The following is a 26,650-nucleotide window of genomic DNA, read 5'->3' as shown; positions in this document are numbered from 1 at the left end:
TTTTGCATTTTACATTAAAAAAATCATTCTTGATTTTCACAAATCAGCCCCATAAACTCTTGTTTTGAGGGAAATAAGTATAAAAGGGTTAAAGACTCCGTATTTATCCCTGGGATGAGGGTTTGGAGGGATGGATCCCAAATGTGCTTGGGCCACTTCTTGCCTCTGAACCTGATTTTTTAGAACAGACACCACCAATATAGAAGGGAATATTTTGCAAAGTAAATTAGTCCTCACTGGGATGGAAATACAATTGGGTAAAAAATTCTCTAATTAGAGTGCAACTATCAGATGACCTAAACAAGCAAACAAATGCCTCTTGCAGTTAATTCTTTAAAAGAGGGAAAACTGAAATATGAAATAGTGGCTTCACTATTTTGAATCCTGCAGCCTGTGGCAGTTTAATAGAAGAGATGAGACTTTGTGTTCTGCACCAATATTCATTATGTTGACAGTGTTTAATATTATGCCAGTATTAAAAGTCCTACTTTGGATCAAGCTGCATTAATCATGCCATATATCCAAATTATTGTTCCCTGTGTCTTTCAGGGGATTGAGCACCATGGAAAGAATTATGTTCAGTTGAGTTCCTGTGCTTCTATCAGTAGATTTCTCCCAAAATAACTTTTTTTTTTTTTTCTGTTGCACAAATAAGAACAGTTCCTGCAATGAAAAAAAGCACAGTACTTTCCATGTCTGGTGCACAGATTTATTAAACTCTGTCTGTGGTTTATGTTTTCCTTCATTCTCCTCTCGAAGGTAGGGAAATAATCTGTTCAAAATCCCTGCAGATGGGCTGTTGCCAGCTAAGGTTGTAAAAAGAATATGTGAATAACATAAAACAAAATTTCTTTCAACCCAGAATATTCATTTTTCATGGGAAGGCCCCACTTATTCCTCTAAATGTATTCATGGCAGGGTTTTTCTAGTGGTTGTTGTTACAAGGAGATAATCACAGAGCTACAGGGGGGTTCCAATAACCATCTTTACTAAATTTACATAAAAAGACCAGGCTTCACCTCTGGGGTATTCTCAAGTTGTTTGTGTAGGAAGTTATAAAAGGATCTATTACAGGATTTGAAAATCATATCTATGTGAAGGACTTTTGCCAACACAAGTTTGCTGCTTTCATCCCACATAAAACTAATGCCTGAAGGTTTGTGTTTTCAGGGCTCAGTAGATCCTCTCTCACATAGTTGGGGTGAGTAACTTGTGCCTCCAGGAGGATGAGCCACAACACCAGGTCTCAGAAAACTTTGCTGTTTCCCAGCTAAAACATGAAAATAATTCAAAATTGAGTGTTCTAATCACAGTGCTCCTTGGATCCCAATCCTTCCCCGTGCCAGCAGCGCTGCAGACGCCAGAGCAGCTTTCAAACCTCAGCTTTGTCTCATTTGTCTGACAAACCATGGGCTTCATTACTGAAACTGTAGATTTAATTTCGTTTTGAAGGGCCCCCAGATGCACAGGACAAAGGATGAGGCACAGTCTCAATGCATCATCTGGCTGCAAAAAGGTGGCACCTTCATCACCGTGGGCTCTAATGCTGCAGACAAATTAATTCCATGTTCACTCTGACAACACTTGTCACCAACCACAAAATATTTTCCATCTCCTTTTCTCTCCGAGTTAGTAACTTATGGTTTCGTGATTCTGCTGCCTGTATGGTGGAATATAAATTAAATTAGTCCTCCTAGATGCTCTGAAGGTTTCCAACAAACTGCAGATTTATGTACAAAGACATTCTCATATTTATGAGCTGTTTTCTTATTTACTCAGGTGAAAGCCAGACTTTGGCTATGAAGTGTAATAAATTTGAGAAGTGCATCCATTGTTTCTTTATATATTCCAAAACTTTTTAGCCCCAAGCAGTTATTTGTTTTAATCTGGTTATTGGTAGTGACTAAAGAAAAAAAAGACCCACCAGTGGCAGGAACGCCCCAAATCTGCATGAGAAGATACTGGTCTGTGTTGCAATGTCAGACACTGGTCTTCAAAGCAAATGATTGTGGAGCATAATCCGACAAAAACCACAAGGCTACATTTATTGAACTATTTTTTTAATATGTATTTACCTACACCTGAAGGACAGTTTCACTTCTTAAAGCATCAACTTCTAAATAGATCAGTTGTTCCAAAACCCAGTGTAGTCAATCTAAATTTTAAATGGAAATTCAGAGGTTTGTTGGTTTGGGGTTTTTTTGGATTTTTTTTTTACCTTGTAAGGTTTCACATGATCTGGAGTAAGAGATGTGACAAAGAAATTTGGTTATAAAGATGTGAAGGAGCATCAGAAAAAGGTGAAACCAGCCCCAAAAGCCTGATTTCTGCAAAATACACTGACTGAAGATGCTGGGAAGTGTGTGATAACGAGGTATCAAGGAAGAAAAGACCTGTAGAGAAGGTCCTTGCCATGGGTGGTGGCAGTGGCTGAGCTGGGGACGCTCCCACACTGCCCCTTTAACCTGGAGCTCGGGCAGATGAGGAGCTGCTGCCCTGACCCACAACTTCCTTCTCCTGATAAACTTGGGGTACTCAGGGCCAGGCTGCCTGGCAGGACAGCAAAGAGCTGATACCTATTTATTGCAACTGTGCCTTTAGACACAGCCAAGGTGATGAAGCAAACTGAGGGTTTCCTGGCCTCCTGCTGCAGCTGAAATTCAGAGAGAGCGCCTTTCAAACACCGGCGTGTTCGGCCAAAAACGAGCCAAAGAGCCCAGCTCGCCTTGAAACATCCCCAAGGATGTCATTATAAGTCTGTGGCGTGGATAAGGAAAACAGGACAGTGCCTTCAGCTCAGACCTTGCTAAACCTGACTTGACAAGTTGACAGAAAGGGCCTTTTCCCACCAAGCGCTGCCTCTGGCCTTGGTGTCAGCACAGACTCCCCTCGTTTATGAATAGTCAGAGCTGAGAGAAAACAAAGGGCTGAGAGAACAGGAAACAGTGAGATGAAGAACTTTCAGGTAGCAGAGAATGTATGAATGCATCTAATTATTGTTTTCTTCTCCTGTGTGGCTGTTAGCTTCCTTTATACAAAAAAAAAAAAAAAATTAAAATCCAGAAGAGATGCCTTTAGAGGAAGTAGTTAAATGCTTCTGGCATTCTGAAGTTCTCCAGGAGCTGCTCACCCACTGTTTAATATGCAGGAGGATTTGAAAAGCCAGCCATGCTCCTCTTCATGTCATCAACAGTCTGTATCAATCCAACACAAGGCTGCAAAAGCTCCTCTGGCTATTTTTCCTGCCTGGAGCATGACAATCATGAGATAGACCTAGTCTGGAGCTGTGCTCCTTTTAAATAACTAAGGGTATCTTGCTTTATAAATAACTAACTCGCTTTACAAAAAATTCTGCATGAATAATGTCACGCAAGATTAGTCTGGACAAGTTTGCATCTGAAATAGCTTTTGGTCTCCCAGTAAAGGGCAATTAATAAAGGTGGTAATAACAACAGCTCTTGGCCAGAAAGAACTGAAATTTAAACAACTCTTCAGGTCTTGAACCAAAATGGGGAAGAGAAGAATAAAATCTCAGTTCTTCTTCCCAGCTCTTTCACTGGTTAATGGGGCCTGACACGTCCCACTCTCACTTGTAGTAAATTGTTGAGATGATATAAGTCAGAACATGTGTGTGCATGTACATGAGAGTTATCCATACGTATAGGGATCCATACAGATATATTTCTGTTGATTTGACATCTGCAGTTACTCCGTTAACACCTGCCCAGCTGTTCAATCCCTGGCATTTGCTGAGCACTCACATTTCTCCCAAATTCTGGTTCTTGCTTTGGGTTAAATCACAGCCACACCAACTCCAAAGGCACAAATCAGGCCCAAACTTACTGAAATACTAAATAATTAATCCATTCTATATCTGTGACTTGATTTCTTTGTCCAACAAGCAAGGATTTGAATTTAAATAATTTAAGGTGTGAGCTGTTACAGCCTCTGCTAAAAAGGAACAAATCCTTTGTAAGTCAGCACTGCAGGCAGAGACCTTGGAGACTGGTCACAAGGACTTCTAATCTCCATGAAAGTTGTGTTTTCCATCGCTGTTCATGTTATTCCAAAGGAAAAGAAGTCAGCAATTAGCCAAAGCCTCTGGAAAAAGCTGTTCAAAATCTAAGTTGTTAGAAAAAGCAACTTAGTTCCGTTTGCAGAAACAGAAACTGTGAAATCCGAGACTGTTAATATTTTAAAGTGGTTTTGGTGACATAATAGATCATGAAAGTGAGGCTTGGATGGTTTGGGATATTACCAGAAATCCAGGAAATATTTATAACTGCCTTCAAACTTCACTATGGTTCGTTGTTTTACAGGATGCATTAATCCAAATATAAATGAAAATGATAGAAAGCTAAAAAAAAACATGAAAAAATAAATATTCCCTTTTGTCTCTATCTCCTCTCAGCCTCAGTGTCTTGTGCTTTCCTCTTCTCACTCAGATTTATTGTTATTTTTAGATCCTTTGAATTCTTGGCCAGTACTTCCTATTTTGGGGAGTGAAAATACCTCTAATGCTGCAGGGAATTAGTTTGCTGTGAGAACCAGTCAATAATTCAGTGCCTCTGTGCTGGTTCCTTTGGCTTGTAAAGTTGTTCCTTCGGTGTCACAGAGTTTAAAAGAAGGTTTGAGCCCTCAGTAAGTTCCCAAGGGGAAAATACAAATTGGCCTAAGAAGAAATTATAGAATTTACTGTGCATTTCATCTCACTGTTGGACTTGTGCTCCTAAATAAATTGGACAGGTTAGAACATCTCTGACTTATGAATTATGCTTCGAAACAGAAATTACGTCTTTTAAAAAATATTATTACTCTCAAAGAAGGCTTTCACATTCTTTTTTCTCTGCTGTAACCACTGTTCTCTGTTTTTCCCTAATGAAACACAATTATTTAGCCCTGTCCCAAGTATTAGCTGGAGGAGGTCCGATGGAAATTCCTTGACAAAGAAAATTCAACCCAACAAAACCAAAGGAGTTCTTGAAATCCCCAATGTTCAGCAGGAAGATGAAGGTTCTTATGAGTGTGTTGCAGGAAACAGCCGAGGAATAAACATTGCAAGAGGTCAATTATTTGTCTATGGTAAGCAGATTAATTTTATTTTCGTTCTTTTTAAAGAGCAGGGTGGGGTTCAGTTGGGTTTTGCAGATGAGGTCCTATTAGCCCCTCACTGGAGGTGTAAAATACAGGACAGGTTAAGCTGATTAAAAACTGTTTGGAGTGACCTTCACTGAGCTACAGCCTCAGCAAATAAAGATATTTTGCATTAGAACTCAGGTTGGCAGTGTGGGCTGTGCCATGAGGAAGTTGGAAAGGTTAATAAAAGGCAGGAAGGAATCCCTGGTACATTCACATGGAACATTAAAGGCAGAGATTCCCTCTCAGCAGCAGAATTTGTGCTGCCCCAGATGCAGATCAGGGGAGGATTCAGGAGTTTTATCCCTGGCAGTGGAAGGTCATTTCACCTCCTATTGGAGCTCAGCTCCATAAACAGATGAGGGTAAAGCAGGAGAAACTCATTCCATTCCTCCCTCTCCTTCCTGCTGGCTAAAAGTAGAGAATAATAGATCTGGGAAAGAGTTCTCCCTTCAAAAGTAGAGAATAATATTCCTGGGAGTCTGTTCTCCCTCCCCTTTTCACTTCCCACGTGCATTAATTTCCTGTGATCACAGTCCCACGTGCTGCTCCCTCAGAGCCAAGGTGAATTATATGTTCTTTAGTCCCATTGTTAATACCCAGGGAAAGCAACATATTTTGACAGCAATAAGAGTTGAGATTTTTTTTTTCCTTTGCCTCATAAATCTTTCAAAGGAAAAAGAAAAAAAAATTAAACATAACAGCAGTAAGAAAAATCACAGAAAGAGAGACTGAGCCTACAATTAACATCCATTGAGAAGACTTTGGCAAGTATTTTTCTTTTTATTTTTTTTTTATAAAGTAAATCTCTTTTAATGAAGAGATGCAGCTTTGCTGATAAGCCACCAGCCTCCTGCAGCCATGGCTAATATCAAGATATATGCCAGGAGTAGAACAGTCTGCTGCTTGTGTGAATATTTAATTATTTCTTGGCTTTTAAGGGGTTATTTTTGCTCTCATTGCACACTAATTTTTTCCCAACACCCATCAAGCAGTTCCATTAAAATGAAGTTCAGTGGATTACCTGGATGTGATTGAGAACAGCACAGGCAATTACAAAATTATGATCAGCTAATTCAATCTAAAACAATGTGCTTATTAAATGTGCTTTCTACATTAATTAATAGCTGCTCATTACGAAATACATAAACAGGGCTCATGAAGCTTTTACACGAGATTTTTTTTTGTCCTTTTAGGAGTGGGCTGGTGTGTTATCTACATAATTGATTTCATTTCTCTGCTGGGGTGTTTTTCCTCCATAGGCAGCTTGTCTCCAAAAATAGGGTTCCTTTCCTGGACACTTTCTGCTGCTTCATATGTGATGCCTCCAGTCTGTGCTTTGGGCTCTGAGAGCAATAAAAAAGACATATAATTAAAATTATTGTAAGGCATGGTGAGCCCTCCCTTTATAGTACCTTATAAAACCTTCCAGAACCCTACCTTTATACTACTTTATAAACCCGCCAGTACCTAAAGGGGTAAAAAGAGAACTGGAGAGGGACTTGGGACAAGAGATGGAGAGACAGGACAAGGGAAAATGGCTTCAAGCTGACGGAGGGCAGGGTTAGAGGGGATATTGGGAAGGAATTCTTCCCTGTGAGGGTGGGGAGACCCTGGCACAGGATCCCAGAGAAGCTGTGGCTGCCCCTAGATCCCTGGAAGTGTCCAAGGCCAGGTTGGAGCAACCTGGGCTAGTGGAAGGTGTCCCTGCCCATGGCAGAGGGTGGAATGAGATGATCTTTAAGGTCCTTCCCACCCAATCCATTCTGGGATCCTCTCCCAGATACTTTCCCACTCTGGGAAGCAGCTCACTGGCAGTGCATTAACCTGGGGTTGGAAATCTCAGGGTACTTTGTGGGGTAGAGTCAGGAGCTCCTCCCAAGCTCCAGAGGGAGGCTGGTTTTGCTGGTCACAAGGGATAATAATTCTCCTCCTAAAAGTAAACTACTCTATGTAAGAACTACAAGTGTGCCTGTATATATTTATGTATTTATTTACATAGAGATTGCAGTATTATGATTTCATAACCCAACCAAAACCTTCTCATGGCACGTTAACACACCAGCCACTTGTGCCAGAGGCAGAGGGATGCATCTCCTTCCCTGTGGCTTTGATCTACCCTAAATTTAAGTGGATATTAATTACTCTCCATGGCTCTCATATTCCCCTTTATCTTGACAACTCTTCTAAATGTCAGCCTGCCTCGAGATAATCCCTGCTCAGCTCAGTCCTGGGCTCTTGGGTGTTTACAGAGCTGGGATGTGATTTCTTTTACACTGCAGTGGATTGATGTCAGTGTTCCACGAGTGTCCAGGAGGGGTTTTTCTACTCTGAGTAGCCCTAATTCCTCTGTGTAGTATCTGTGGTGTAAATTACAGCCTGAGAACTCAAGCTCTGAGCCCACTGTCTCAGGTATGTGGGCAAAACAGGGAGGTAATTTTTACCATCTATGATTTTAATACCTGCTGACCAAAGATTTTGATATATTCCTGGTGCAAATATTCAAGTGCATTTAGAGAAAGTTTGTTTTTCAGAAATTAGGGACCTCAAGAATATCCTGAATTTCAGACATCTAAAAGCATTGTTTCTGTAAATTTTGGCCAAAAAAATGGACAATTTCTTAACCAAACTCCCTTCCCCCCGGTCACTTGACCTCTAACAGTTTCCCAAGCTTGTCCTAAAATTTAATGCCAGGGAATTGTTGTGCAGAATTCACTTGTAGCATAATAAGAATGTGTTGGACAGGTATTAATTAGCCTTGCTCAGTTCATTAATTAATGGCAACATACCTCAAGCAAAATCACTTTTCTCCTGCTTAAAATGATTTGCATATTCTTTTCAGCACCCCCTGAATGGGATAAAAAAATCCAAAATGCCTTTCTGTCTCTCTATGACAGTTTATATTGGGAATGTAAGGCAAAAGGAAAACCAAACCCTTCCTACAGCTGGTTAAAAAATGGACAGCCCCTGGTGTCAGAGGTAAGGTTCCTCTTGTCTTCTTGGCTTTTTCCTCATCTTTTTGCCATTTTTTCATGATTTAGTCATAAAATTCATTTCACAGTACATTAATTTAGTTTCAAAAAGTAGGTGAGGATTAATATATCAAAATAAATGTAATAGCACAAACTCTTTGTAACATAAAGCCTTGATTCTCGAAGTTCATCTTTACTGCAAATGTATGATGTAGTTTAGATAGAAACAACAGTTTCTTGGTGTAATTTATCTTACAGAGCATCTAATTGCTCCAAGATATGGCAGTAGGTTAAAAATATCAATTATAATTGCTGAAAGAAGGGCTGAAGAAACACTAAATACATTTGTAGACTTAATCTGTAAATTGGGGAACTGGGAGGATGCCAACGGACTGGAAGAGCTTTTCAGAGCTGGAATTGCAAAATGATCAGCATTAAATTGCACTTTTCTTCTGTTTCTGTTCTGAGTCTGTAGCTGGGTGGACCTTTGGTCCCCTGCAGTATGGCTGCTCCCATGCTGTGCTAATCCCTAAACTTAATTAATCAGTCAGCTCTGAAAATCAGTGAATATTGAGGGTAGTATTTTCTGGTGCTGTGTAGAGGGACAATAGACTAAAGAAAGCCACATAAAGTCATAATGAAAAGATGAATAAGTGCAAAATCTCACTTCAAAGCAAACCAAGGACTAAGTGGAAAGGGAATTAGTGAAGTGGTGGGAGTGTGGAAGGAGAGGGGAAGTCAATTGGAGCTCAAACGCTTCAGAAACAAGATCAGATCCTTAATTAGCCAGATCTTTGAGAGCCCAGCTTCCAGGCACAATAATTCTATTTCTGTGGTGGCCAAGCTTTGGCACATCCATCCTCCAGCCCTCAGTTGTTGGCAACCTCCTGGAGACTGACTTCTGTGACAATTGCTGGGTTTGCACTTTGTGAAGTTTTAATAAAGAAGCTTTCCCTTCTTTATTAAACATCCATCCAGCATCTCTTGGGAATAGAATGGCAGGACTTACCTGTGATGCATTTTTACCTGGTTGGAAAAAACAATATTGTGGTTCATTTCTGTTTAGCAAGAACAGGTACAGAATTATTTCCAAAACATATGGGACAAATTAGCACCTGCTGGGTGGCAGAACCAGCACTCATTGGATTTAGCAGTAATTATTTGGAGAAGCTGGAGTGGCATTCAACTTTCCATGGATTAGTTGAATGGACCCAACCTTCATCTGAGGAAAATAGCCAGGATTTCCTTGGATTGCAGTTTTCCTGAGTCTGATCATTCTGCTCATTGTCACCTCTGCCTAGGCAAGATTCTCCTGTTTCTCTCTCTTTAAAGGGAGCAGTATTTAGAATCTGTCACTCTTCAATTGCATCGCTTCAATAAAGGAGAATAAAATGCTCTGTGGACACATTTTCAGGCAACATTTTCCCAGTACTTACAGTGTGCTGTAAATGCAATACTTCAGGCAACAAAATGCTGGGTGTTATTGCTCAGTGGACAAAAATGGACAGTTTGGAGGTGAAAGGACAAGAGAGGTGTAATAAAATATTCAGTTTGTCACAGCACCTGCTTGTTGGAATCCTCACAGGAAGAATAACTCCAGATGCTTTGCACCTTGAGGCTGGTTCTGAGCATATTTTTCACCCTTTGTCGAACCTTTCTGCCCCACCACCTCCCTGGTCATCCCAGCATTATTCCTGCTTGTGTACACGGGGTGCTTTATTCTTCTCTTTGAATGCACAGCTCCAAAGAGCCTGCAGAGAACAGTGGGGAATTTGGGATATGTGTGGAACACTAGTGTTGCTTCAGAGGGGGGTTTATATTCAAAGGATGTTTGTAAAAACAGAATGCATGGAGAGGATAACAAACAGCCTGGAGGTAAAACTAAGTGTGCAGAAGATATCTGGAGTGAGAGGCTCAAAAAAGCCCATTATCAGTGGCTAAGTAATGTAATGTTCTTAATTAGTTTGCCACACAGCAGCCACGCAGCCCCAGGCTGTGCTCTCATCCCATTTCCAAGCTAAACAAGGTTGGGCTGGGTCACCTCGTGGTTGGGAGGCCTCCAAGAAAAAGCTGGAGTGTTGGAAAACAGAGCTCCAGGGCTCAATATGTGGCGTTTCCCCCTCTGCAGGAGGCAGAGGAATTCCCCCAGCAGGCTGTGGAACTGCCGTGTCTGGGGCAGCTCAGCAAGCTGGGGGTGAACAGATAAGAGCAACCCCGGGGAGAAGGACTTGGGGGTGTTGGTGGTTGAGAGACTGGACATGACCCAGCCCAGAACCCTCACCTCGTGCCCTGGGCTGATCCCCCAGCATGGGCAGGGGGGGATTCTGCCCCTCTGCCCCTTCAGGCGAGACCCCCCTGCAGAGCTGCTCCAGCCCTGGGGAACAGCACAGGAGGGACATGGAGCTGCTGGAGAGAGTGCAGAGGAGGCACCAGGATGATCAGAGGGATGGAGCAGCTCTGCTGGGAGGAAAGGCTGGGAGAGCTGGGATTGTTCAGCCTGGAGATGAGAAGCTTTGAGGTGACCTGATTGTGGCCTTGCAGGACCTGAAGGGGCTACAAGGAACATGGGGAGAGACTGTTTACAAGGGATGGAGGGACAGGACAAGGGGAATGGTTTCAAACTGACAGAGAGCAGAGTTAGATGGGATATTGGGAAGAAATTCTACCCTGTGAGGGTGGGGAGGCCCTGGCACAGGCTACCCAGAGAAGCTGTGGCTGCCCCATCCCTGGAAGTGTCCAAGGCCAGGTTGGAGCAACCTGGGCTAGTGGAAGGTGTCCCTGCCCATGGCAGGGCATGGAGCTGAATGAGTTTTAGGGTCCCTTCCAACCCAAACCATTCTGGGGTATCTATGACATAAGTTTAGCAGTTCACAAATACATTTGAGATGCTTGGAGCTGCCCATCAGAGACTGCACTGCGTACCCTAAAAACGTACTCAGTACTCCTCCACTCCTGCTTCCAAGGCAGAAGAGCCAGACTAAAGGAGCAGCATAATCATACCAGTAATATCTGTTGTTCAGGCTTGCAGTTGGTGATGGAATTTATGCTCCCTGTGGGTTTCTTCCAAAGTCATCTGTTTTGGGGAATGTTGGGGTTTTTTTCTCTTTCTCAGTGCTACACTTTGCAGCAGAACTATTATTGTCCCCAGAGGGTAGTAATTGTAAAATCACAAAATATTTAGCTTTAAGTTATGATTGCAGCATGAAACAGGCTTTCTTCTGTTTTCCAAAGTAGAGCAAATAAAACTTCTTTTAATACAGCGAACTCCAAGCTCTGCTCCAAATTTACCTACTGTGCAGTTCCCTCTATTTCAGCAGAATTGCACCGAGGAAAGTTGGTGTGCTTAGAAATTCAAGCTTTGAGGAGAAAGCTCTCCCTGTGCCCTGAGGGGCTTCCTGTGGGTTTCTAATTGGAATTTAAGTGTTGGCTTCCAGTAGAGCTTTTCCAGTGGCTCATTTTTCCGTGACTCCTCGGTCTGGAGACATTTGAAATGTCCCCATTACTGGAGCACCTCTGTCTCCTGTAGAGCTTTTTTGATCGTCTCTGATCATCATTATCAGATCATCTGGTGGGTGAGGGGGGTGGTGATGCTTCACCCCCAGACAGGGATGGGGTGCTGAGAGCCCTGTAGAAGATGCTCCCAGTGAGGAACAGCTGTGCCTGCCCTGAGGTAGCTCCTTCTGTGTCATCTTCATGGTGAAGCACAACCCCGGATTCACAGCTCAGCGGTGCAGGGAAAACACGTGGACAGCTGGAACATCTGGGCAAACCTGCCCAAAGCAATTACTGCAACGTGTGCCTGGATTTCTTGAAGAGTTTGAAGAGCTGAGAGGGCTCAAAACACACCCACCATCACACAGCAAGGTGTAAATCATATTTCTGGCGTATTCATCTGCATTGCTTCCAAGAAAACAACATTCCTGCTTCTGAATTACAATCAGGTGCATTACTGTGATAATAAAAAAAAAGCTTTGGTTTGTACACTCAGTGTTTTGCCTTGTTTTTCTTTTGTCAGGAGAGAATCCAAATAGAAAATGGGACTCTTATCATCCCTGTGCTGAATATGTCAGACTCTGGCCTCTATCAGTGCGTGGCAGAAAACCAGCACGATACGATTTATGCCAGCGCTGAGCTGAGGGTGATGGGTGAGTAAATGTCACTAAAATGAGTCTAAAGGACACTCTGGAAAAAAAATCTGAATTTAAGAATAGATGAAACTCCACCTGGCAGCTCCAGGCTGTTGATATTTCTTTGCTGTTTGCTCTTCACCCACGTGCAAACGTGGGGTTTTTTTAGTTTAATTTCACGACTCGTTTGGGGGAAGAATCTAATCCGTGTGTGGTCTTTTTTTATCACATGCACACGAGTTTAATGAATGCTGCTTCTGGCTTATTTTGAGTTCTTAATAGTTATTCTGCAAGTTTAAAAGTCATTTTAGGAAGTGGAAAAAGTAGTTCTAGCTATAAACAAAGAGCATATGGCAAATATGTACATAAAGAAATGACATGTAACAAGGAATCTCATTAATGTTTGCCAGAGATGCACATGAAATGGAATTTACTCTTATAAAAGTCTTCTGATCTAGATATCCAAATATAAAGTTTGCTCAACAGCCAAATATTGTGAAACCAGTAAAATACAGACTTTAAGAGCACCCAACTGTTGCACAGGTCTTGTGTTTTCTTCTTCACCAAGAGTGAATTTTCACAGAAACTACTGGGAAAATAAACATATTTTCAGGAAACAGTGGATGTTTGTGAAAAGAAAGCCATAGTAAAGCTGTGTTTGTAATGAAATATTCTCTGCAGATGAATAAAGGTGTCTGGATCAGGAGTGTGATGTTTACCCTGCTCAGGAACCTCGTTCTTCATCACAGACCTGTTCTCCCAGTCTCCAGATAACCCTCAGGAAAGATTGTCACCCAGTTTCCAGTTTAGAAACAACATTAATAAAGTCACTAAATAAGATACAATGAATTTAAATCTTTGTTACTTAAATACATTTTTCATGGTAGATTTGTATGTATTTTGCTGGAACCTCAAAAGCAAAGCAATTATTGACTTCACCTACCATGTAACTCAAAGAGAAGAATTCAAAAAGTTCATTTAGTGCCTCGTCAGCTGAATATTGTTCTGCCCTTCTTTCTTCTTCTTTCTCCATTTTCAGCTGCAGCCCCCGATTTTTCCAAAAATCCCGTGAAAAAAATGTCTGTCGTTCAAGTTGGAGGTGAAGTTACAATTGGTTGTAAACCCAGTGCTTCTCCCAGGGCTGTCATCACCTGGAGAAAGGGCTCAGAGGTTCTGCACCAGAACAAAAGGTACCATCACAATAATAATATCATTTAAACCTCACTGAAGCACAGCTGGCCTGGTATTGCTTTTGACAGCTCGTTGACAGCAAACTTTGATGCCAGAGGCCTGTTTGCCTTTGGCAGTGGCCACGGGGTTACAGGTGTTACAATTTATGATAGTGTCTGTCCAATCCCAAGTGTTTCCACCCCGTAGCTTTTACCCTGTTTTACCCCCAGCCCACCCCCTGGGAATTGGGTCTGGAGTGCTTTTTGAGATCACCTCTTCATCATCTTCATCATCTTCATCTTCTTCAGAGCATAAAGGGTACACGGTCACCCAGTTCTTGACTGTACTCGTGAGGTTCAGGCCAGGATTAGATGTCCTCAAACAGAAGAGGCCTTGCCTTGACAAAAGGCTAAACATTTTCTACTGGAATTAAGGGGTAGGATTGATATGGGGAACGTAGAATGGGGTGATGGGGTAGGGGAATGTATAAACTACTGTGCTAAAGGGTGAGGGATATAATATAGCTACTTCTAAAATCTACTTCTACTGTAATTACTTATAAAGCTTATAAAAGTTAGAAAAATCAAAAAAAACTAAAAGGGTCTTAAGGCATCAGGGAGAGACATCAGTGGAGGCTTCAGGGAAACAAAATATACCCCCAGGCTGTGGCAGAATTGCTCTGCTGTACAGGTTGTACAATAACCCACAGCAAAATCAGCCACCATGCTCTGTCACTCCCATTTAGGCTGGGCTTAGCCACTGGCCCAGCACACTGGTGCACTTCTCACCAATGGGTTTGGGGTCACATGGTGTTCAGTGATGACTAGCAGCTTATTTCTGAGTTGCCAGCACCATCCACATCACCATATTCCAAGGAGTGTTTGGACAATGCTTTCAGGCACATGGGGTTGTCCTGTGCAGGGCCGGGAGTTGGACTCAATGATCCCTGTGGGTCCCTCCCAACTCAGGATATTCTCTGGTTCTATGATTACAAACAATGTCAAATAAATGGTAAAATATGAAAATGAGAGTGGGTTACTGACAGAAGCTGTGAATATTCCACACAACACACAGCCCTGAGGATATTTCCACATACAAATGAAGGCAGATGGATGAAATGGGTGTCTCAGAACTGCTGAGAATGGCTGAGGAGCCTTCTCAGCATCTCCTTCAGACCACCAATATGACAGCAAAGCTCTGTCACATCCTGTTGTCAGGCTTTGAAAACCCCAGTCAGTAATTCAGAGAGCTCTGGGAGCTGAACACCACATTTTACACACTGGACCAGTTGCTCAAGGAGGTCAGTCTGGGTCACATAAGACTTTAAATTATCATAATTCACTAAAAGATTATCCAAAGCTGTGACACAAAGAAATCTTACTTACAGTTTGCTGCAGTAATGTACAATGCAGATGAAAGTAAATCAGAGGAGTAGTTATGAGAAGAATTTTACCTTGGTACTGGCAATGAAACGGAAAAATTTGGGTGATCAATCCATGCCAAGGGCATAGAAAACTTCCCAGTGCTTTTCCCCCTTTCAGAAGTGGCAACTTTGTTTTCATTTTGACTACTCATGATGAAAAATATTTTTGTAACTAGTGTTTAGTCTAATCTTTATTTGTATTTTGATTGTATGGTCTATTCAACAGGCTGAACTAAGCCTAGATCTTCAGGTTCCAGTACTCTCATATTTCCCATCTGATTTACTTATAAAAAAATATTTACACATTACTCACAGTATTTACTTGTGCTTCTGTATTAATTTCCTAACAATAATTCTAAGCACACTGTAATTTCTGAACATCCCAGAAGGCTCCTGTGGCTCTGCAGGAGTAAACAACAGGAGCAGGATTTACAAAGGGAGACAGTGTTTAAGCTCTCTGTGTGCAAAACATTATTACCAGGGTGGCCACTGGTGCAAAGTGAAATTTATGAGGCTTTTTTTGATTGTTAAATGACAAAACAGCTAATGCTGTGGTTTAAAAGGAGGGGAAATAAATCATCTCTCCACTGTTATTCCAGAGATCTGTGACAGAAACCACAATGAAATAAGGAGTGGTGTGGCTGTAAATACATGGCTAATTAAAGTGCTCCATTTAAGTTGGTCTTTGGTCATAAAAAAGAGAAGGAACCTGCCCTGCCTTTGTCCATATATGTGATTAAACCCTGCCATGTCACATACAGATTAACTATTTTAACTAAAGCTCAGCTTATTTCTGTTCCCATTTTATTGTCCAGCAATTATCGTCTTTATGGACTGCTTTAGTAACCTTCTTTTAAATATTTGGTTGGGTTATAGATGCTAAAAAAGGGAATACCAATCCCTCCCAGCTCTGGCAGCCAAACTGGGATGGACACACTGCTAAATGAGTCAGATCACAGAATTTCTTTGGAATAGTTTAGACAAATTCAATCTTTTGTTACAGAAATAGTGCAACTCAACCTATTCTACCCAAAGGGGGAAGAACATTCTTTCTTTTTCCCTTTCTCCCTTTCATTTATGATAATATTTTATTCCTGATAGTCCTGAATATGTGGTGACTGCTCTTCCTGATCAGCTCAGCTCTTGATATGACAAGAGAACCCTGCTTTGTAATAAATTTAGTTGGTAAGTGTGTAAAGAGAAGAGTGCTAAATAGGAAACTCTACAGTAGATTACTCACACTAACAAAAGCGTCATTAAATATTGCTTTTATTGGATTTCCTCAGAGGTTTTTTTCTCTTTAATGGATCATTTTTAAGCTTATGAAGCTGCTGTATTTGGGCCCCTGCTATTTGAAAAAAAAACCTTAAAATTTCTGGCAGTGTAATTTTCTGCATCTCTTGCCAGATCCAGCAGAGAAGGTCCTCAGCCCTCAATCCCCTTTTTGGGGCACTGGGAGTTTCCTCCAGCCCCATTTGTCTCTCCCATCTTCTCTGCAGCTCAAACACATCATTGCCCAGATTTTCAACAGCTTGTTTTCTCTGGTTGCTGTAAAATACTTTATTGCATTTGCAGTATGCAAGTCCTTCAGAAAATGCCAAAATAAATAATTTTTTATATTAGATAGTGAAACAAAGCCTGAATATACCAGTACCAGATTTGCTTATTATTCCCAACCCTCTCCATTGAGTATTCTCCTTCAAAATTTTCAGAAACAGCTTCATTTCACCCTTACTGATATGGTTTAATCTCTGAGTATGGGATTTATCTCCGGTCCATGCTGCTGGCCACCTTAGAGAGGGAATTCAAGGTTATCAGCTGCAGGAATCAGAAAGAAATGCTCCAGTTGGCTAATCCTGGCTAGGTTTACCTGCTCCCTCTCCACGTGATCCCCAATCAGCTCATCTGGCTCATCTGCCAGGACAGTTTCGGGTGCTCTTTTGGGCAATTAACCTCCTCCTTTGGGTCAAAGTCTTGAGAAATGGGGTTTTGTGAGCGAAGGGACAACTATTTGTTTGCCCTTTGCAGAACAAATGACTTCTCCTGGCCTGTGCTGTGGGTTTTAGCTCGATGCAGAAATGAAACGCAACAAAGAACGAGCTTTGTGCTCCCAACTCCCTCCCTGTGGAGTCTGACACACACAGCAGCTATTTTCATGTGTGTCATATTCTCACTGTGTGCAAAGGGAGTTTTTTTCATCTCTCTTCTCACTTCTATCATCTGGTGTCCACTGAGGGAAGGAAAGACAAGAAGGGAACGATTCATATACTAAATAAAACAAATTTTCCAGTCTTGATGTTGTTCTCATCCCGAACGCCTGCCTTGGCACCTTCAGTGAATTCAGGATCAGGACCCTCATGGAAAAGTTACCTTACAAAAGCCTCTTTTTGATTGAAGCATTTCAATAAATGGGAGTTGGACTGGGTTTTGCTTTGCCAGGGAGAGGTGCTATTCCCTCAGCACGGGCTGGGGCTCCCCCAGCTCTGCAGTGAATGCACATAAACATATGTGATTCACTTCACTCGGAATTCAAATGAGGGGAGCTGAGGGAAAGCTGAGAAATGAGGTGGGCTGGAGGAATGCATTAGTCATATACAGCACTTTCCATGCATTAATAATCAGTAATAAGCAAATATTCATAATTTAAATTGTTTTTTGGGGGGACTGGGCAAGAGGGACGTTTAGGGAATCAGTGAGATCTGCTCAATTCTTGTTGGCTCCAAGATTTGCTTGTAGGACACGGTTCAGTCCCATCTCTGTGAGGGATGGTTGTGGATTCTCTGCCATAAATAAAGCTGCTCGAGGTGGTGAATTCTCTTTGCTGTGGCACACTTGGGTTTGGTGCTTTACACTCAAGTTGCTGCCATCACTCAAAGGCAGCAGGGCAGAATGATTGAGCACCACCATGAAAAGCTGTCTTTCAACAACCCTCTGCAAAATATTGAATTCTGCAACCAATCTTCTGCAGAGAGAGCAGATGGTGGGACTGGGTGGGGGAATTATCTGGTGGTTGCTGAGTTCTTTGAGCTGCCCCTTGGAGCCTCAGACTCAGGGGGGGTTCTCCTGCTCCCAGGGGAAACACAAGGACCCAGCAGGTTTTATTACTTGAAGGGCTGGGTCTGTTCACAGCCCTGTGGTCTACCTGGGCAGGACCTTTCTCCTGCCACCTTCTGAGCTGTCTTGGCTCCTGCCTCCCTTCTGCTGCTCCACTGTCCACAGCCAGATTCCAAAACCAGGAGAGTTCTAACACGTTTCAACCTTTTTTGTTATTTTGGGGAAAAATTGTCTTGTTTCTGTGGGTGGAATTAGACAAATAGGGAGTTAAAAAATTAAGATAATTTAAACTGGAGGAGGCTGAGAGAGACTTCATTGGGGTCTGCAGCTTCCTCAGGAGGGGCAGCTCCGATCTCTGCTCTGTGTGAGCAGGGACAGGACCTGAAGTTGTGCCAGGGCAGGGTCAGGTTGGATCTCAGGACAAGGCTCTTCCCCCAGAGGGTGGTTGGCACTGACCAGGCTCCCCAGGGCAGTGGGCACAGCCCCAAGGCTGCCAGAGCTCCAGGAGGGTTTGGATGATCCTCTGGGGCACAGGGTGGGATTATTGGGGTGTCTGTGCAGGGCCAGGGGTTGAACTGGATGATCCTTGGGGGTCCCTTCCAGCTCAGAATATTCCATGGATCTATAATTATTGGTAAACAGGCGAAGTCCTCAATCCACTGATCAAATACAACATATAAAATATATTGTCTGTGAAACAGCATTTCAGCTGGAGCCAATTTGAGCAGAAATGTGTCAGGGCAGTCCAGCAAACTCCAGTGAAACATTTCAATTACCAGAATGTCAGTTCTGTTGGTTCAGCTTCCACAATATCCCTTATCTTTCAAAATAAATAAAAAAAACACCTCTGCTTGGGGAGGAATTGAGACAAAATGGATGGAAAATTCCAAAATTTGCACTAGTCTGCTAACAAAGGAGGAGATTGATGTCACTTAACTTCTCTTTAGCTGAAGTCAATATGCAGCCTAAGGGAGTTATTTACTTTTCCTTGGCAGGTGCCTCCATCTCAAATGAGACACCGAAGTTTTAGCTGAGCAAAGCTGGGGGAATGAAACTTATCCACAGTGTCTGAAAAAACCCTCTGCCTGTATTGAAGTCAAACTGATGAGCAGCACAGGCAAAGAGAAGCTTTACTTGTCAGGCTGTTTAATGCCACAAACCAAAAAATTTGGCCACCAAAAAAAAAAAATCCTGTGCTTTGTGCATAGAAAATACTCTGGATATTTGTGTGCTGGAAGCAAGTTTTATATAGAACATATTTTTCTTATGCTATTCCAGCATTTACCATTTTATTCTCAGCTTTCCAGGTGAATAGCAATGGGATATTAATTTGACTATTATTTTATTTTTTAAGTCTGGTTTTTGAAGCCTGGATTAAGTGTATCTCTGTTTTTATCCTTCTTCCTACCACAAGAAGCTTTGCATAGCTTTGAGGAGCTGCCTTAACCCTTCTGTCTTATCAGTGTCTGTGTGCTTGTAAAGAGGTTCATTTCCTATTTTAGTATTTAAATGGAGCACTTGAAGTGTGGGCACCAGCAATCACAGCAATTCCAGCTCTCAGACACCACTGCTGCAAGTCAACAGGAATGCAAATTAAGCTTATCTCTTGATGAAACTCTGCTTTTGCTTAGGGAACCAATGGAATTGATTCCACATCTGCTAAATTTGATTAATCACTTCGGTTCCTTTCCTTACTGACAAATAGATGGACAGAAATCAAAAGCACAGATTTACCTGCCTACTCTCAGGGCTTGCTCTGAACTTCCATATTCAGTTGTTTAAACTCCTGCAAAACCTGAGACTGCTGTTTAGAGTTGTTTTTCATCTACAGCATGTTTGGTTCTAACCAGACAAACCCCACCATTACACCCGTCCTGAGGGAATTCCTGAGAAGGAATATTTTGTGTTCTAGCTAAAAATATCCCCTGCTCAAATTACAGTGGTCTCAATTTCAGAAAATGTGAGGCAGCTCTAATGTATTTATTGAGTATTTATTTGCTCTCAGCAGTGGTGTTTTTCTGGTTTGGGCATTTGTAGGCATCTGCCTGTCCTTCCTTTGGAATAATGTCACTGAATCTACAGGAGGAACATCCCTCACAGGAATATTTGGTGATCCAGCAAAACTAGTGAGATTGGCACAAGAAAAGTTTTACAACCAAAGAGTTGGTAGAAAACACCTCAGACTGGCCTGAAGCACCTTCAGTCTTCCCTTCTTTCCCACATTTCCAGTTATTTCTGTCTTCTCCCCCACGCTGGGGGTGAAGGCAGAGGAATGGAAAACGTGAGTGAAACGTGAGGAGGGAGAAATAAGGAGAAGGAAGAATGAGCTCAGATGAGGGGAAGAAAAAGACAATATTTTATTTTTCCTCCTTTATCTTGTTTCCCTTTGTTTTCCCTCTCTCTATGTTCTCTTTGCATTCAAAATGAACCCACTGCAGAGAAACAAGGAGGCAGGAGGGGACCCCCATTTATACCTGACCCCCCAAAACGCTGGCAGGCAGCAGGCAGAGGGTGTTAGTGCAGTGGAAGGCACGAGAAAAGGGCTTTGCCTTTCTTTTCTCTCTCCTTGGAGAATTTCACAATGGAACAAGCCAATAAACCTAATTTCTTTGTTTATTGCTGACTACTCAGAGTAAGTTTAGCACATGAGAGAGTGTGAGTATGGGGGCAGCAGACAAACCATATGTTCTATGTGTGAGTAAGAACGAAACCCTGCCTGAGACTGGATTTATTACAGCTCCCCTCTGCGTGGCACCTCTCTAATACAATTCTAAATTGTTCCCACTCATCCTGAGAACCTTGCTAAGGTGAGCCTTTCCAGAGGCTGTCCTGGATGCCAAGATGTCCCAGGCAATCTGTCACTCTTCCATGTCACATGGAGCTGCAATAACCCAACCCCAGTGAGTGGCAGTGCTCCTGTCCTGTCCCTGCCTCGTGCACGTGTTCTGATTGATGTTCAGGACTTCATCCAAAGCCAGATAATCTCCTTGGAGTTTTTCCATTGACTTCAGCAGGCTGGGAATCAAGGTTCCTAATTAGGAGCTTGCACAAAAAAATAATGAGAGAATGCAACCTTCTGTGCTTCTCTTCCAGTCCAAGTTGTCCTGCCATGCACATCATTACTGCTGAACTCTTCTGGGGCGTGTTGCTGTAGCATACAAAAATACCAGGATTGGGTGGAAAATGTGCTGCCCAGGCACCAAAGAAAAGATTTTGATGCCAAAATTTTCAAACAAAACGTAATTTAGAGGTAACAGATCAGGGTATGTTGAGTGATATATGATTTATGAGATATAAAATGAGATATCGATTCACGTAGAATCAATATCCTGAGTTGGAAGGGACCCACAAGGATCATCAGAGTCCAACTCCTGGTCCTGCACAGGACAAACATGGAGTGGGAATGATGAACAAAGAGTCTTCCAGGGAGGAGTTTCTGGAATCATTTGGGGTGTGAAGTGACAGCCCAGAAACAGCACCTGGAACAAGGGGCTGATGTTGGGCCAACACGAAGCCGAGCACCAACCACAAAGCCATGAAGTTTGCAGGAGGATACCAACAGCTCTGCTTTAGCCACAGGGTTTTATCACAAAGAAATACTTTTCTGTGAGAATTAAAACCCTTCTCAGATTTTCACTGAAATCTGAGAAAGGACAGGAAAAGCTTAAGGGACACACACAAGTGACAGAACGTGACTCACACATTAGGAAGACAAAAAATTTCTGTGCTATTTTGAGCATGGATGTGGGTCCAAGTGAACTATATATGGTACCTATAATTGTGTCTCAAATCAGGTATAAATTCACTAGCCCAGGGAGGGTTTTCTGCAAGCCAGGGAAAGTGTCCCTGGAAGGGAGTGGAACAAGATGAGCTTTAAGGTCCTTTCCAACCCAACCCATCGTGGGATTTTCTGATTCTGTTTTGTGGGTGAGTTTCCAGGATTTCTGAAATCAGGGCAGTACCACACTGGTGTCAGCTCCTGGCTTGTACAGAATCCTTTCAACTTCACAGCAGGTTTTATTGTGCTTTTCCTTTTGAAACTGGTTCTGACAAGCAGATAGGGAAGAAGCTTCCTGTAACTGAATTAAACTCCCTTGCAGAGGGTAATTCAGAGCCTTATGTACTGTTTAAATTCCACTTAAGTCCCATATTAAGGGCTTAGTTTTACATCTGGAGCGAATTTGGCTGTATGAGTGGCTGTGTCTGAACTCCTAATGGTGTCTGGATCATCAAAATGAAGATTAATGGTGGATTAGAACAGTGGTAGTTTGGCCAGACCATCCTGTGCTGAAAGAACTTCTGTCTGATGTAGTGGAGTTGCAAAGATTTCATAAAACCAGCAGAACTTGCTGGAAGACAGAAATTTGCCAACTGATTTATTTGGCAATTCAGTTCATTTTCTATTTTTCTTCCCCACACACACAGAGGTGCTGTCGCCCCGTGTTTCCTGGCTGCAAGTTCTGAGATGTGTTACTACCATAGATTTAGGCACATCTCTACACATATGGTATTTTTGTCACTTTTTTTTCTTTGGTCATCACATAAAAACCTCTGCCTTGCTTTTAATCCTTGAGTATGTTAAAGACAGGGCAAAACAACGTTTGCTGTTTTGTGTTAAAGGCAGTTGCAGCTCCTAAAAATACTGGATTTTCTCTGGGAGCCTTGTGAGGGAGTGTAGCTCAGTTCAGATGTCTGTATGTATTTACATAAATAAATATTTGTGGTCCCAAATTGCAGAGATTTGATGCAAAAGTAATTCTGTTTTTAGGAAGAGAGGGGAATTTCTAGAAATAGGAAGGAACAGTGTTATAGCATCACCTTCTATAAATTCTAATAGTACTCTTTTCCAAAATATTTAATAAGACTATTCAGCAAGACTCTGTAATGTTGTTTTGATCCAAATAGTTAAAAGATTATAATGGCATTTATTTTATTTCCAGTTAATTGTCAGTCAACCCTGAAGCTCATTTATATCAGCATGCAGATAAGGAAAATCTTTTAAGCATAGTTTATTAAATGGCAATACTATTAGCATACAAATTACCCTCAGAATAGAATAAACAGGTACAAAGATCATTAACATATGATACAGACAGTCAGATCTCAGATGGGACTCAGTGGGACCTTTTCAAAAATACCAGGGCTGTCATCAGCAGGGACAAGTCATTCACTCAGTCAAACTTTACTCACATTTCCATCTGCATAAATCACTGTAATTCTGAGCCTCTTGGGAGCTGAGCTGTTTCTACCCCTCACTCTCTTTCCTCCCTTTGTAGTTTTTAATTCAGCCTCTCTCCTGCCTCTCAATCTTTGTAAAATTAGACAAGTCAGATATTGTCTCAGTGTCTGCTGCTGTGTCTGCCGAAATTTATAAACAATATATCTTTGCCCAGCCCAGAAAGTAGGAGTGGGTTTGCTCTCAAGCAGCAAAAAGGGGCTGAGGAGACACAGTTTCAAATAGGATTTTACAGATAATAAAAATTACTTTGCCTCTGATTTCATCAGATCCAGATTCCTCCCTTTTATCTGCTCAGTGCCACAAATGGCTTTACCAGCCTCAGGAGGTGTCAGATGGTAGAGGCAGCCAGGAGACCAGGAGAGGGGATCTTCACAGGAAGTATCAGGGTTTTCCTTTCTTTGGGAAGGAATTGTGCCCTTGGAGAGATCGGTGCCCTCCTGGCAGTGCTGGAACCTGGGGCTCCATTCACCCCCAGTTTTACACCAACCCACCTCAGCCAGTTTGGGTGGGGATTTCAAAGGCATTTTCTGGACTGGATCCATGCATTTCACATCCATGAATTAACATCCCACCCCTCCCAAAACCAGCTTGGCTGCACAATCCAGCAGTGCACAAAGCTACCCCTGCTGCACTTTCAAATCTAATAACCTGCCACCTCTTTCTTTCCTCGGATTTTATTGTTCTACCAGCCTTGTTAAACACATATTATTCTTTCATGCTCTTAAGATCAAAGCAAATAGCCATCAACAATCTTTTGTTCACGTGAGACAACACATGGGGAGCTGGTTTGTTTGGCCTGGTTAATTAAAAGCTGTACCTATCATCCCTGCTTGATTTCTCGAGTTCTCTGCTTAAAAACTATGTGTGACAATTTTAATGAGCTCTCACTTCATCCCAGCCTTGTGTCTTCTGCACTAACTTTGCAAACTCCTCTTTTTGAACATCACACAGAGTTCTGACTCCAGCAGGTCCTGGCTGGGCTGTTTGTTTTCCCTTCCTGCACATGATGTTCATCCATTCTGCTGGTGGAGTCACTCAGAGGGGATTTTCAATGCTTGTGTGTAATGGTTTTAAACTAAAAGAGGGTGATTTAGAATAAATATAAGGAAGAAGACATAAGGAAGAAGTTTTTTACAATGACAAGGGTAAAATACTGGCACAGCTTGCCCAGAGAAGCTGTGGCTGCCCCATTCCTGGAAGTGTCCAAGGCCAGGTTGGAGCAATCTGGACTAGTGGAAGGTGTCCCTGCTCATGGCAGGGGGTGAGACTGGATAATCTTTAAAGTCCCTTCCAACCCAAACCATCCTGGGACTCTACATGGAATGATATTTCTGGGTCTTCCTAATTTGCCTTCGGGGGCAGAAACTTGTTATGAATTTACAAAAGTGGATTTTTCTGTCTTCTTTTCCTCTCAGCAGCTTTGTTAGTGGAGCTGTTCCCCAGAGGCAGCCCCTGTGTGACTCAGGCAGGAGCACAAGGCACCAGCACAACCCTGATAAGAATTTAAGCACTTTGTAAGTCAGAGATGCCAGCCTAGACTCAGGCTTATGCTTAAGCAATCCCTTGCTGCATCAGGGCTTTATGAACAGCTGTGTCCTGAGTTCTTCCTTCTCCTCCTTTCACAGGGATGCATTCATTAGATCTGCTTCAAATCTGCTTTTCATCCCTCCACAGGCACTTATTTATTTATAGAGAAAAGTCCAGTTTTCCTGGCAGACAAAATACTCTCCTTGCATTGTATTGGACAAGTTCAACTTTTCTGTCGTGGAATCACCTCGTCTTCTGATGCAGCTGCTAAGAATTATTATCTATAGCCTTCACACAGCCTAAAATGTTGTGAAAAGTGCTGGTTTTCAGCAAGCCTTTCAGCAGGTGAGACAGCATTTCACAGCTTCTTTTTAAGTCATTTGTTAGAGCTTGATCCAAAGCCCATTAAATGAAGTATTCCCGTGTCCTGCTGCATCCCAGCTCCCTTATTTGAAAGACAAATGGAAGAGGACAAAGTGCAGCCCCTCTGAACCCAGCCGGGGGGAAAGTCGTGGCTTTGAGGGAGTTGATGGCGATTTTGTTGTTCGTGGCAAGCGGGGCAGTTTTTCACATGGATTTTTTTTTGTCTTGCATCTGAAATGTATCATCTTGATTTTTGGCCGGGCTCTGTTTCTCATCCCTCTCCTGACCCAGACCTCAGGACAGCTGGAAATTTCTCACTTTTTTTTTTTTTCCTATTTTCTGTTTTCTTTAATCCCCTTCCCCACTAAACTAATTACTCTGGAGTTCTTTGTGCTCTTAGATAAATTGTGCCTAAGTGTCTTATTTACTGCTCATCCCTAATTGTTGTTAGGTAGCCTGACCTGTTTCAAAGAGCTCTCAGGCTTTCCTTAGCACGTGGTTTCTCTCTGCTAAGCTCTGTTTTTGATCCATTGAAAGAGCCATTCCACCCTCAGCCTGCCCAGCCATTGAAATATTGTTTCAGAACAGCATTTCTTCAGATCAAACATCACCTTTGTCAGCCCTTGAGTGGGTACAAACCACTCTCAGCGGATAAATTAGAAAAATGGGAATTATTCAGGGCTCAAATCCACATGAAGGATGGAGGGGAAAAATCTGAGTGAGACATGACTAAACTTCTGACTGAAGCTGCAGTCAGAGCCTGTGCCTTCAAAGCTTGTCCCCTTTGCTATTCTACATTTTACAGCCCATTTTTCTTCTGTATTTATCTACATTGAAGCTTTTTGGGGACTGAGATTCTCTTTTCTTTTTGCCTCGTGCTCACTTTTGGATTCTAATTTGCACCTAAGAGCTTTTAGGTGCAGCTACAGTAAAAATAACAGGTCATCAATATTTGATGGAGAGAAAGACACCACAGTGGCTCGTTATAACTTATGATTCAGGTATCCAATTTATGAACATTTGCTGATTCACACTCGAATCTCTTTGGAGGCTGTTTGATGAACACCATATGTTACCCAACCACTCAGTTGCATCCACTGTTTTATCACCAGCAGTTCCTACTGATGATGTTTTCTGGTGGCTGGTGAAAGCTGACGGGAAGAAATGCATCATTAATGCAAAAAATAGGGCAGAGGCAGAGTGGAACACTTGAATTTCTTCATGTTTAAACCTGCCTTTGGAATAGTGTCTCCTTGTGTGTCCCCCTGCCAAGAAGGAGAGACACCCATGGGTGCTGTTTCGATGCAGAGTTGTCACAGCAGCAGAAAGGTTCATGTTATAGAATCACAGGATCACAGAACATCCTGACTTGGAAGGCATCCATGAGGATCATCAAATCCAACTCCTGACCCCAACAATCCCACCCTGTCTCTGAGAGGATCATCCAAACCCTCCTGGAGCTCTGGCAGCCTTGGGGCTGTGCCCACTGCCCTGGGGAGCCTGGGCAGTGCCAACCACCCTCTGGGGGAAGAACCTTTCCCTGAGATCCAACCTGACCCTGCCCTGGCACAGCTTCATTCATCCTTCCTTATCCAAAAAATGTCATTTAGTTGATACATCAGTGGATCGAAGAGTGTAT

The 26,650-nt window shown here is 42.4% G+C and overlaps 1 protein-coding gene across 5 annotated transcripts in view; it reads left to right on the top strand.

The window, feature by feature from the left end:
• CNTN6 (contactin 6) overlaps positions 1 to 26,650 on the top strand; it is a 130,338-nt gene that overhangs the window by 83,798 nt on the left and 19,890 nt on the right. For all 5 annotated transcript variants that reach the window (XM_051788642.1, XM_051788640.1, XM_051788641.1 and 2 more), the window contains 4 exons: positions 4,898 to 5,082; positions 7,979 to 8,115; positions 12,124 to 12,253; positions 13,275 to 13,425. In XM_051788642.1, coding sequence (XP_051644602.1) covers positions 4,898 to 5,082; positions 7,979 to 8,115; positions 12,124 to 12,253; positions 13,275 to 13,425 — 603 coding nt within the window. The remainder of the gene's footprint in view (positions 1 to 4,897; positions 5,083 to 7,978; positions 8,116 to 12,123; positions 12,254 to 13,274; positions 13,426 to 26,650) is intronic.

The sequence above is a fragment of the Manacus candei genome, unplaced genomic scaffold, assembly GCF_025592945.1.
Source record: "Manacus candei isolate 608988 ecotype Guabito, Panama unplaced genomic scaffold, ASM2559294v1 h1tg000025l, whole genome shotgun sequence".
NCBI classification, from domain to species: Eukaryota; Metazoa; Chordata; class Aves; order Passeriformes; family Pipridae; genus Manacus; species Manacus candei.
The sequence above is the reverse complement of the archived record's forward strand: the minus strand, read 5'-3'. Positions and strand labels throughout refer to the sequence as shown.